The sequence below is a fragment of the Heterocephalus glaber genome, unplaced genomic scaffold (genome assembly GCF_053883595.1).
Source record: "Heterocephalus glaber isolate CG9 unplaced genomic scaffold, H.glaber_assembly_v1.0 deba00001531, whole genome shotgun sequence".
In the NCBI taxonomy this organism is placed as follows: domain Eukaryota; kingdom Metazoa; phylum Chordata; class Mammalia; order Rodentia; family Bathyergidae; genus Heterocephalus; species Heterocephalus glaber.
Window position 1 is genome coordinate 11,470,271 of NW_028258329.1, and position 12,966 is coordinate 11,483,236.

Here is a 12,966-nt window from a genome sequence, read left to right on the forward strand (position 1 = left end):
CCTAATTAACTATCTACCTTCCAAGCACTTATGGTAAATTCACAAAAGAAGACCATTTTTGAGTCAACATTTTCTGAACATAACAAGGATTTAAGTTGGAAAGTAGAAACAAAAAAGATACCCAGAAAATCTCCAAAGTCTTCTGGAAATAAACCAATACATGTCTGGCCCAAGAAAGAAATCAAAATAGAAATTAGAAGACAGCTTTCAATATGAAAGATAATGAAATTATTACATGCCAAAATGTTTGAAATGAAGGTAAAGCTATGTTTACAGGAAACTGTAGAACTTTAAATCTTTAGGAAAGAAGACTAGAAATAAGTGGATCTAATCATCCATTTTAAGAAGTAAAAAAAGAATAATGAATTAAGCCCACAGAAAGTAATAAAGAACAGTAGTGAAAAAGAAAACAGGGAACAGAAGAATAGTGAAGGTAAATGTTGCTTCCTTCTAAATACTAATATAATTTATAAATCTCTGTCAAGAAAAAAAGGGGAAAAAAGTATCAAGCATAAGAGTGGACAATGCAGGCTGGGGATTTAGCTCAGTGGTTCTGCCAACTGCCTCGAAAGCAGAAGGATCCGAGTTCGATCCCCAGTACCAAAAAAAGAAAAAAAAAAAGTGGATAATGCTACTGATTATACTGTTATACCAAAGCATAGAAAGTTTAAATAAATTGAACAAACTCCTGGAAAATTACAGATTACAGAAACAGATGAGATAAAGTAGAATGACTACTTATCTATCATAAACTGAATACATATTTAACTAAAACTTCAAAAAGAAAACTGTGAGATGGAAATCTCATCAGCAAATTTTATCAGATCTTGAAGCAATGAAACTAGGCTTAAACAGTTACTTATAGAAAATAGAGAATATACCACAGCTTGTTTTATGAGTTTAGAAGAATTTTCTATCCATGAGGAATTTTTTTTCCTTAAATTCTTTTATTGGTACATTTTAGGTATACAGTCTGTTTACATTTATCATTGGGCGCTTGTACCTGTACATGATGTATCTTGGTTCATAACTTTTCCCCATTACCTGTGCGCCCTTCACCCCCCTACCCTTTCCTATTTATATAGACTTCGTTTCCATTGTTTTTCTTTTCTCATATTTTTTTTCCTTTCCCTGCTTTCCTTTCCCCTTCCCCTCCCACCACCCCTACCCCTTTGGACCTTTTCTTCCTATTTCAAATTATCAATTATTCATTTTAATCATTTTAATCCATGAGGAATTTTTAAGAGCAGAAAATTATAAGTCAGCCTTACTAATGATCAAAAAGCAAAAAACCCAAAACCTTAGTTAAAAAAAGAATTGTGTAATAGAAAAATTTGGATTTATTCTAAGAATGTAAGCTCAGTTCAACACTGTAAAATCAATCAATAATTTACCACTTTAAGAGAAAAAGTACTTAAGATTAGCGCTGTGTCTGCAGCAAATACATTTGACACAGCCACTCACATTCATGGTAACCCTGAGAAAACTAGGAATAAAAGGGAACTTACTTAATCTTATAAAGGACCTTCACCAAAACCTGTAGCAAACTTCATTCTCATAGGTGAGGTGTTTAAAGCTTTCTCTTTCTGATGCTACAGGAGAAAAAATTCCCAAGCATACCAAGTGTGTCTGACATCATCCTAGTGCTATCTAATACAGGAAGGCACAAAAACAAAGCAAAATGTGTAAGAACTGGAAAAGCAGAAAATTAATCTCAAATGACACATTAACCTAATAGAAAATCCAAAGTAACCTTCACATAATGGCAACTAACCTTACTGACGTTAGTAGATACAAAGTCAATGTAGACAAATTGTCTACCCTCCAATAACAAACACAAAAAATAAAATCTGAAAAAAATGTTAAAATAATCAGGAGTCTGTCTTACAAAAAGTATTCGATTTTTATATAGAAAAGTCTAAAATAAAATGGAGTTAGAAAATAACCAAACATGATGAAGAAATCAAGTTCATATATTGGAAAGTTCAAAATCTATCAAAACGGCCATTCTCTCCCAATTGATGCAATCATGATAAAGGTCCTACTAGGTGTGTGTGTGTGCGCACACAGACGTGCAAGTGTAAGGTGTGTCTTGTGCATTTGTGTTGGAGGTTAGAAGCAGATGGGCCTCAGACTCACTCTAAGTCTTTCCTATTTTCCATCCCAACAGCCAACTCAGTGGTCTAGTGAATTCCTTCTAAGCCCTCCCAATCTTACTGTTGAAATGACTTCACTTGGTTGAAGACAAAGAAGAAGAAATGCAATTTGTCAAAAACAGTACTCAGTATGTTAAGGGATTATTATATGCCAGGACCTGGTTTATATGTACTCTTTCACTTAATTCTTCTAAAAGTGTTAAATAGTAGGAGATGTTATTGTCATTCCCATGCTACAGATGAGTCTGATTCACGACAGTCAATTCAGTTGCCCAAGATTACTCACTAGCATGTGACAGAACTAAAAATTTTTCCTCAAAAGCCTCTCTTCACTGCTTTTACCCTAAGTATTTAGAAGGTACAAGAAGGCACATGTTACTTATTCAGTCCAGTTGAATGTTCTAGTTTATACGACGACTTATTTCAGACACTAATAGTAATACTTGTAGCACGCAAAAAATGTATTGGACCCTTTTCCCATTTATCAGAAAGCATCTGCTGTGTGGGTCTTCCATGGAACACCCATAGTTGAAGATCTTTGGTGAGTCAATACCATCTCATCTTACACTCAATTTGGAAAACACTTTCATAGACTTTATCAATTTTCCTGACATGGGAGCTCCCAAATTCTAAAAGCTTTTGTCTTGTGTCATCACGAAACATATTAGTTAAACTTCTTAATTAAAAATGCAGAGAATCCCCTCCATTCTCTCAACCATGGGGCTCACCAGCAGGCGAAGATAAGGTGATCTACATTTCAGACACTTGGCAAAAATGGTTTGCCCACATCTAATAAGATGGGTCGGGGCCTCTTTAGGTCTTTCCTCAACTGGCTGCTCCGCTACATTGAATTTTGTGTTGAAGAATTCATTATTTTCCTCCTTCCTAAGCTAAGACAAATGAAATCTGCCTCTTCCCATGGAAAGAAAACAAAACAGTTGGTCATAAAGTGCTGTCAATTCTTCTTTTGTAATTCCTTCTAATGTTTGCTTTCCTGCACACCTGCATGGTTCTCACACTAGCTGGTGAATGATTCATCATGCTTGGCCTGCCCTGGGTCTTTCTGCCTTCACTCTTTCTCCTTTCTAACAAGCTGTTCCCAGATTGAACACAAAATGCATCAATCTAGCATGTCCAATGTCCTCCTTGTCATTCCAGCTCTACCTAACCTGCTTTCTCATCTCTATTGTTTAGAATTTCTCAGCATCACTTGCGAGCCAGGACAGTTCAACTTCATACAAACACACCTTCTAACCGTTTTTCTGGAACATCTGCAGGAATGATTTTTCAGTCCTCATAGGTCTCCTTTAACCTCATCATTTCCATGGAGATTTGCCCAGGTACCCAAGGACACAAAGCTTGGAAGATACGATAGGCATCACTCTTCTATCCATGCTGTCTAATACCATACAAATGCTGCCTGTGGAGTAAATGCTTCAGTCTGATATTTATATACATTTCCATTTGTCTAATAGAGATGGTGATTAAAGAAGGTAGAGTAGGCAAAAGGAAATTCAGCCTTTTCCATGTCTATGCAGCACCAGTAGGGCTTTCACAATCAGTAGCAAGGAAGGTTTGCTCTATGACTTTTATGGAAATCTATTTATTTGCTAATTGCCAAAAAGCTGAGTAAAAGTTTTCTTGGTTCTTAAGCACTGAATTACAATAGAATTCCAATTGAGTTACACATAAAATCACACTTGAATGCCCAGCAGGGACTTTAAGGTCAATGAAATAATGAATGGCCAAAGAATTAATAGGAGTTGAGCCTCAGGAGCCTTCCTGTGTTGCAGCTGGGCAGAACAGTGCTCTGTTCATGAGCTGAAACCCGCCTCAGATGTGTCCACCCCAGCTGTGCTGGGCACAGCTGCCCCTCAGAAGGCCTGTAGAGCAGGGAGCTGTTTAAGTCACTCTGCCCTCTTCTCTGGTCAGACACATTTCCTTTAACATTATCAACTGTACAACAGCTACACTTGTGTTGTAGAGACATTTAAGACTGGAGACGGTTTTACCAAACAACATGATCTTCCTTCCTTTCCCCCACTCCACATCCTCTTATCCTTCTTGCTGCCAAGACATTCTTCACTCTTTTTTTTCTCCAACCCTCATCTTTCCATCTCCGCAAAGCCCTGCGTAATGTCCTTATCTCCTGCCATTGCCACTTCCACCTCCCATGGCATGGACACACTCAGCCTCCTAAGTCTTCCTGAATCTATCCCACTCTGAGGCCTCTGCTTTACATCCCTGCACAATGGCTCATTCCTACTGAGTCCCCCTTCATCCAGTCTCTGCCTCCCTGTCTGTTTGGATTCTCACAGACCCTGATGAAGTGGCTTCCTCAGACTGGCCCTCTGTCTGTCTGTCTCTGCCATCCTTTCCCAGGCTGGTCAGACCTTCCCCAGCATCCTATCTGATCACTACCTCAAAGTGGCACTACTGAATTCTATTCGGTTGTCACTTATTTGCCCTCATTGAAAACTAGCTTCCCAGAGGACAACTACGTTACAGTGTAAGAGGGAAGGGGACATGCTCAAATCCAAGCTACTTGGCTTACTAAGTGTCATCTGAGACTAGAAATTTAATCATTTTGTGCTTCAGTATCCTCATCTGTAAAATGAGGTTAGTAATAACCCTTACTCCATCACATTGTTGTAATGATTTAATTCAACCCCCCTAGGCAATTCCTCAAAGCAGTTCCTGTGGGTAAGGACTGAGCTCAGTAGCCAGCCCACGTGACATTAGTCAGTGTTGTTATTATTTATCATGGATGCATTTCTTACATTTAGACCAAGTCAGTGCTTAAAGTTCTTTTACTGATAACTGAATAAGAAAATGCAAATGCAAATACAATGTTCTTCTATGTATTGCTGTCAAATATATTTCGGTCAAATATATTTTTAAGGGTAAGTTCGGGAACCATTTGTCAATTATATAGAATCCAAGAAGTATAAAGCAGATAGGATTCAACATATGTAGAAAAGTCCTGCATTTCTTTAAATTTTGCTTTCTTAAATTGTTAATGGAAAAAATGTGTAAATTCATTAGCATGTATCAAATTTGTTCAAATGTGGTTTTTAGCCTATTTTTTAAAAAAATATGTACAATACTGATGGCACAGGAGTGTTCAGTGCACTTAGCATGAACATGCAGCTGAGAAAGAGCAGCATTGAGAGTTGCATATTAACAATTTACACTTCCTGATGTTAATCATCATTTATTGGATTCCCTGGCTTTTTATGTAGAAGACTTTCAACTGGCTTTTAGCACTAATTTTAATCTCCTCCTTGCCCACACAATTGCAAAAACAATATCTTCTTTAATGAAATTAGAATGACCTCCATACACTGGCCATTAAAGTAAGTTTTAATTCTTAGAAAGACATACTTGGCACAATTGTGGATTAAATGAAGAAAGAAATCCATTTATTACCCAAAAGAAATACTTAAATCCTCTTTCTGCCCTGGTATCAAATGAAGACCACATAATACAGATTTAAAATGTGCAAAATAAAACAACAAAAACATAGATCATGAAGTCGTTCTTAATTAGGATTCCATTAAATAAGTTAACCTTTATGCCCAAAGGTAGAATGAGGCAAATTATGGATTGGATTTGAGTAAAGTCTAGCATGATTCTTGTTTTCATAGATATTTTTGCTGATTTGTGATGTTAGAGATCAAACCTAGGGTCTTCACATAAAGCTACATCTCTGGCCCATTTTTATCTTTTAAGACAGGGTCGAAGTTGCTAAATTGTACCGGACATGGTCAGATCTGATAATCTCCTACTTCAGCCTCCCAGAGTGTTGGGATTACAGGCCTGTACCACACACCCCACTTCATAAATGATTTGTTCGATACATATCACACTCACTCACTTGCATATCAACCATGACTGCTTTTACACTTAAACAACAGGGTTGAGTAGTTGTATCAAGTCCACATGGCCTAGGAGGATGAAAATATTTACTCCCTGGTGCATTACAGAGTGTTTGTCAACCCCATCCTAAGATATCCATGGTGACCTAACTTTATGTTTCTCCAACCATGACACTGCTAGTTGCGTAATATTTTTTAAAATGAGAAAAACATTCATCAAGGCTTTTACTGTGCTCTGAAGTTCAAACAAAAAAGGCTCCTTTAGAATATATTTGCTTCCTTTATTATTTTTGAATAATGGAATCTATTTTTTAATCAATAATTCATCACCCAAACCAGGATATTTCTGAGAGTGAGAGAGGACACTATTAAGGGTTATGCCAGGACTACTAGTGTAAACTGAGCCATATGGTCCCCCGTTCTGAGGCACCACCCAACTGTGAAGCTGACAAGCCAACATCAAAACCGGCTTATGAAACGCCATGCTTCATCTTGTGTTTGTTTTTGCACCCTCGGCTCCTCTCTCTTCCCCAACATCCCTATGAGTAGCAGGTCCACATCAAACACCACAGCACGCATTCAGAACTTACTTTTTAATTCTTTCGCCAAAAGAAGCTATTTCTTCCAAGATGTTTTGAACAGTTGACACAATATCCTGTACCATATAGATTCTCTCAATGAGCCCCCTTTTCTCAGATTCCTAGGAGACATAAAAGCAAGATGTATCTCAGTGACTTCATTCTATCATTTGATCATAGAAATGATACCATGGATTTTTACCATTAGAATGATTCTAAGAGATGAATTATATATTTACAACATAAATGTTTATTGCTGCAAAAAACAAAGATTTTTGGTCCACTCATCAGTGAAGAAGCTGGAGGTGATGAGCAGAAGCCACTGTGAACCTAGGGCTTCAGTTTCCTGAGGCGGCTGCCACTTCCTTCAGTGTACTCTGGGATCCCTTCAACCCTGGTCACTGGGTTTTTGCCGTGTCCTCACAAGCTCTTCTCAAACTCATCCTACCCTCTCTTTCACACTTCAGAAATGCTCCAGGAGGCAACAACACGGTATGTTAGCGACACACTTAATTTGCTTCCTAAGACTGTGGCATCGTAGTCATAGTTGCAACACGTTGCAGGCCTGAGGAACATTTCAATTGTCCTTTTGCACCCACCTCAGGAACCGAGCAAGCACCTGCAGAGGGCTGAGAAGCAACAGGACCATATAATGCTGGGGCTTCAGCCCACTCGTGTGATTTACTAGGTAGGAGAGTACCAGAGAGGTGGCTGTGATCTCTCCATGAAGTTGGAAGCAAATGCAAGTTCATCTGCCTCAGTCTCCAGCTCTATATGTAAAATGGAATTCGGTTGTCTAAAAAATATTACCCCTTACTTTGCATGTAGATTTTTTTCTTTTTTTGTAGCACTAGGATATGGACCCAGGTCCTTTCCATGGAGCTCAAACCTCAGCCCTTGTTTTTAATTTTGAGACAGGTTCCTGCTAATTTGCTAAGTTCCCCAGGCTGGGTTCAAAATTGCAATCCTCCTACCTCAGCCTACTGGAGTTCTGGAGTTCTCGGATTACAGGCTGTTACCATTACCGTGCCCTGCTTAAAAGATCTCAAACATGTTTTACCATGCTAGTTAACTATAATTATATAAAAATAGAAGAAAATATTCAAATGTCTGAGGGAAGAAAATTCATCAAAAAATGATAACTGTACACTCTCATATTCAGATGCTATGCTCACCTCCCGGTGAGCTTGGCTGTATCTCGAATCTAGTCAGTGTCCTCTTCACTCCTGCCTCTCTCAGCCACTACATCTGCTAGGTGAAACCTAAAACTCAAGCAACTCTACAAAGCTTCTTTCCTAGCTAGAATTTTACATGAATTAGAATTGTACCACACTGTTCAGCCAATGCTTCCAAATTTAGCAGGACATTCCCATAATATCCTCTCTGCTGCAAAAGACAAAAAAAAAAAAAAAAATCATTTCATCTTGTATTCCCAGCTCCATCCAGCCGGGGCCATGGATAGAGAGGAGCATCTACCATCCTGTAGTGAACATTGGTAAATCCACCAAGATGGTAGACCTGTGAAAAAGCACAAAATTCCCCTCTGGATCTGCCCTTGTTTATGATGTTTTGATTCAAACAGATCAAGGAGAAAGGCTGCCTCCACTTCTCCACTAAAGGGTGCCAGGACAGTTTCAGAAGCTTCTTATCCACTGGTCCACATACTTATCCAACCACATACACTTTAACCATTTAATAGAGAAGGAAGACACAGGCTCATTGTTTCTTCTGACAACATCAGACTTGCAAAACATTTCTACTTTTTGCCCTAATTGAAAATTCTTATTTTTCATCACTGTAACTCTTCAAGCGGTTTGTGTTAAAAAATTAGATATGCTGCCAGAGCGACCTAATTCATGCTCAGCAGTCCACTGACGTCTATTAAAGGGCACAATGGTGAAAACCCATCTCTGTCTATCACATAAGTACCCATGTTTATAAAGGAACATTTGAAAGCACTGGGGAATGTGACCCCAAGGGCAGAAGTAGCTTCCTCTTTTCAGCAGCCTTGAGTTTAGGTCAAAACAATTTCATGGAAAATGACTTAAATTTCCATGTGGCTCAATTTCATAAAAACCTCCTACTTCAGTTGTCTGATTTTTTTTTCCTATAAAAAAACAAATACTTTACTGAGGTTCTGGCTGTGAAGAAAGAATGGTTAGTACACTAATAGATACTTCTCACAAAGCCTTGTTAATTTTTTATGAATTTTATGTTTCAATTAGAATAGTATCCAAAAATTAGGCTTGCAGAGACCCCACTATACCTATCTGGAATAAAATAATTTATCATCCAGAATTTAATAATTTTAAGAGTAAAATTCATCAAAATTATGTAATGTTTGAAATATGTATCAACTGAAAACTTGATTTTAATTGGTAAACTTTAAAAATATTCAGCTTATTTTCATAAATATATTTTCCAAAACATATTTTGTGTACATTAAAATGTATATAACCAATAATTACACATGATATATATTCAAATATCTTAGTTTTATTTCTAGTTCTATAATCTTGTGTCAGGATTGCTATACCAAACAAAAAAATTCTAATGTCATCTTTTCACTTCTAATATTTCATAAAATTGTTCTTAATCAGCTTCAGAGTTGCACTTAATGGCCATTAAAGTGGCATCTTAATTGACTCCACTGTAGATCATATTAAGAAATACTCTCCCTTCCAGCACTCAGGTGCTATGAAAACTCACACAAAGTGCAATACATAGAAAATATTCTTGATTCTCTATTTTAACTGCTAAAGTATGTATATTTTAGCTTCAATATTGTTAAGAGGATTATATTTTTATCCATTTATATGAACTTTCTCTTTCAAGCATTTTTCAAGACAAGATGTCTCTATGATTTGTTTTAACATTTAACAAAATTTATTCTGAAAAATCAATGGGTTCTCAATTTCCATTCCTAGGGAGAATATATTTTTATCTTATTAAAAAATCAAAATATTTTCCCCACAATTTGACATAGAGTATAACTTCAGAATTTAAAAAATAAATCACACATAGCATTTGACTTCATAGTTAATTTTGTGCCATTTATGCCCTTGATTTTGTAGATTAAAAAAAATCACCATCTCTTTAGCCTTTCATTCAGGAATAGCTTCTGAGATTTTACCTTGTATATCAGTCATTTAAAATTTCTAAATGATAAGGACCAAAATGCATTGAAAATTTTAAAAATTTCTTTTTTTTTTAACTAGAGTCTGAAGGCTTTGGGGCATGTCTAGACCAGTGATGGCGAAACTATGGCATGTGTTTTGCAGTCAGCTGTTATCATTGAAAGCTCTAAAGTGTTCGCCATCACTGGTGTAAGTTAACTGAGAGCTCCTCAAAGGTTCAAACATTCCCCAAATCAGATTTCTGATGGCCAATAAAACCAAAGTGCACACTGCTATGTTAAAACGTATATTTGATATAACTTTGACACAAAACCTTGTTATTACATCATACTGTGTATGTACTCTGTAAATGTATTAAAACTTTTAATTCAATTGGTAGGGCAACAGTAGTTGGGTGGGTATATTCCTGAGTGATGAGAATACATATTTTCCTCATACTCATAAATTCCTTCATTTTGGAAGAATACCTCATTAGCCATGGTGGTATACTCCTTCATAATTCACTCACATTGCCACCACAAAATTTACCCCCAAATCTAAAAGTTTAAGTTTGAAATAGCAATGTAGATGTCACAGGTTTTATTATTTGTAAAATTCACCTGCAAGGGGTTGGGGGTTTGGCCAAGTGGCAGAGTAGAAGCTTAGCATATGGAGGATCTACTTCACTTTCCAGCATCCTAAAAATATTTACTAATTGCAAATGTTTTATTTTATTTTGAGTGTTCTGGCTACTTTTCATTCTCTTGTCAGCACAATGGCATAATTCTGTATATGTTTAATATACAACTCCTTAATAATTTCTCAAACTTCCCCCAAACCATTTGGAAATGGCAGCTTAGAGCCTGTATCGTATTACAGGCTCAGGTCCCAGCTGTGAGACAACACACTGGTAGACACAGATGGCTGGTGGGACAGAGCTAGTTATTAGTTAGATACCCCTGGAAAGAAGAAAATAGAGATGGGCTATTCCTGATTGTGTATTAGTTAGTTATAACTTGGTGCTATTCTTTGACAACATTGGTCCATGACTTTATAAGGTATGATGAAAATATACAATGAATAAATTTAAAAATAAATTTATTACAGCAAGACACATTGACATTAATCCCCCTTTACATCCTCCTCCTCCTCACTTTGAATATATTTTATATCATTATCCATGCCACTTTCTGAAGCAGCTCTGGGAGTACTCTTTCAGAAGTGTCTTTAGTTGTGCTGCCACTGCTGTCTGTATCTTGAACCTATACAAAAACCTTTAACTTTTATGGTCATTTTGACTTTGAAGAAGAGCCAGAAGTCACGTGGTACCAGATCCAGTAAATTAGATAGATGAAGACACACTGTAATATTTTTAGGCTGTCTTTCCATTCGATGGCACTTAGCATTGAATTTTTTTATCACACTTCATAAAGATAAACACAAAAGTAGACTTCCAAAACTGCTTCAGATAGTGGCAAGAATGATAGCATGTCTGTTTGAAGTGAAGGGGAGTGTTCTGAGGGAGATTAATGCCAATGTATCTTTTACTGTATTAATATTTTCAAAACTTAAGCTAGATACCCTTTCTTAAAGGTTTCACCATCTCAACACTGCTGCACTAGTGACCGAGTTTTCAGCACTTGGAGCCTTGGGAGGAACACACTCAAACCAGAATCAAACCACAGGACTGATCCTAGGAAGTTTTCACCCTCTTTGAGTTCCAATTGCATTTCTAGAAATGGAGATCATAATCCTTGCCCTGATTGGGGTGTTAGAGGAATTAAACATTATCACATACATAATTTATCGGTATACTCTTGGTGCCTCTTAAATGTAAGTTCCTTCCCTTCAAAAATGCAATGTGATAAAGAAGAAACAATCTTTTGTCTCATTTAAAGAATACTGGGGTTAATTCAAGTTTCAAAAGAAATGATCTTCCAGGACAAGTCCACTCATGTTGCCCAGAGCTGTATGAAGATCAGCTGGCAGTTCTCTGTGCATCATGCTGGTTTTATTTACACGTTTCAGATTGAACCAGGGAGTCTGGTTATAACACAGTTTAGCAAACACAACATTACATCTGCTGCTGCCACCAAACTGCCTAGGAAGAGTAAGAGTGATTCATTCAGAAAAACACAATCGCTGTCACATGCGCTTATATTTTCCCTTAACATTGAGGCTTTCAATTGTTACAAGGAAACGTATAATAAAAACAGTGATGGCCATTGGGATTATTTAGTGAATGAGCAAGATAATTATGGCTAAACATATAGTTTTATATTACACTAATTGAAAAGAATGAGGTTTTACAAACCTAAAAAAGGCAGAGACATAACTAAAATTCATATGATTTAAGGTCAACTTTATAAGCAGGCACATATCATCAAATAATCCCAGCCATGAAAGCATGACATTTTTCTAACCTGGATCAAATTTCATAAACTTCATTGTTTTTAATATAATATTTAAAGAAGTATACTGATTATAAGAAAAGATTTTGAGAAATTCTGTACCTAAAAGTATATATCACATAAAGATAAATGCAAGATCACCATATTAAATTGTTCATTTGTTTATAAATGTCAAAAGAATTGAGTCTTTTGACTAAGTTTTCCAGACAGTTGAATTGGGAACAAATATATGCCTGAGGCATCATATAGCTGTTCCTTGTTTAAAAGCAAAACCCAGAACATGCAGAATAAATCAGAAGGTGAGTTTTTCTTTCCTTAAGGCCTTGCTGCCTTCCTGTGTCTCCAATGAGCATAACTCTGTAGGTGCAATAAACTAGCTTGGAGCCTCTGGGAAAGAATTAACACCATCAAAATGAATTTACAACTGAGAATTAATTATATAATCAGTGTGTTACTTTAAATCTTTCCAGCATGTTCTGATTTAGAAAAACTCTCGTTTCTCTATTAATTATCTAAGCACAACTGGAGACATATTCCTGAGAACTGACCCCATCAGGAAAAATCCTTTTGATGAGCTGAAAAATTGAGTGGCATTTGTCACAGGATACACAAGACTCCCAAAAGTGACCAAGACAAAAATTTTAACTCAAGATTCTCCTAGTGATTTTCACTACCTAGATGAGAAATGCAAAAATATAACCATGGACAGCAGGAATATGTTTGGTGTGTTTCATTCCACTGAGTAGTAAGAGCCTGGAATTTTAAAGCTTGAAGAATTATAAACATTAGAAATAGACTGAGTAGCAGTGAACATGAAAAGAAAAACT

General features: G+C 36.6%; 1 protein-coding gene across 7 annotated transcripts in view; it reads right to left on the minus strand.

Moving 5' to 3' along the window:
* Positions 1 to 12,966, minus strand: part of Mctp2 (multiple C2 and transmembrane domain containing 2) — a 251,357-nt gene that overhangs the window by 12,217 nt on the left and 226,174 nt on the right. For 6 of the 7 annotated variants that reach the window (XM_087188343.1, XM_087188345.1, XM_004852710.4 and 3 more), the window contains one exon: positions 6,625 to 6,734. In XM_087188343.1, coding sequence (XP_087044469.1) covers positions 6,625 to 6,734 — 110 coding nt within the window. Of the gene's footprint in view, positions 1 to 6,624; positions 6,735 to 12,966 lie in introns of those variants that run through there. The other variant, XM_021264779.2, reaches the window with a different exon arrangement.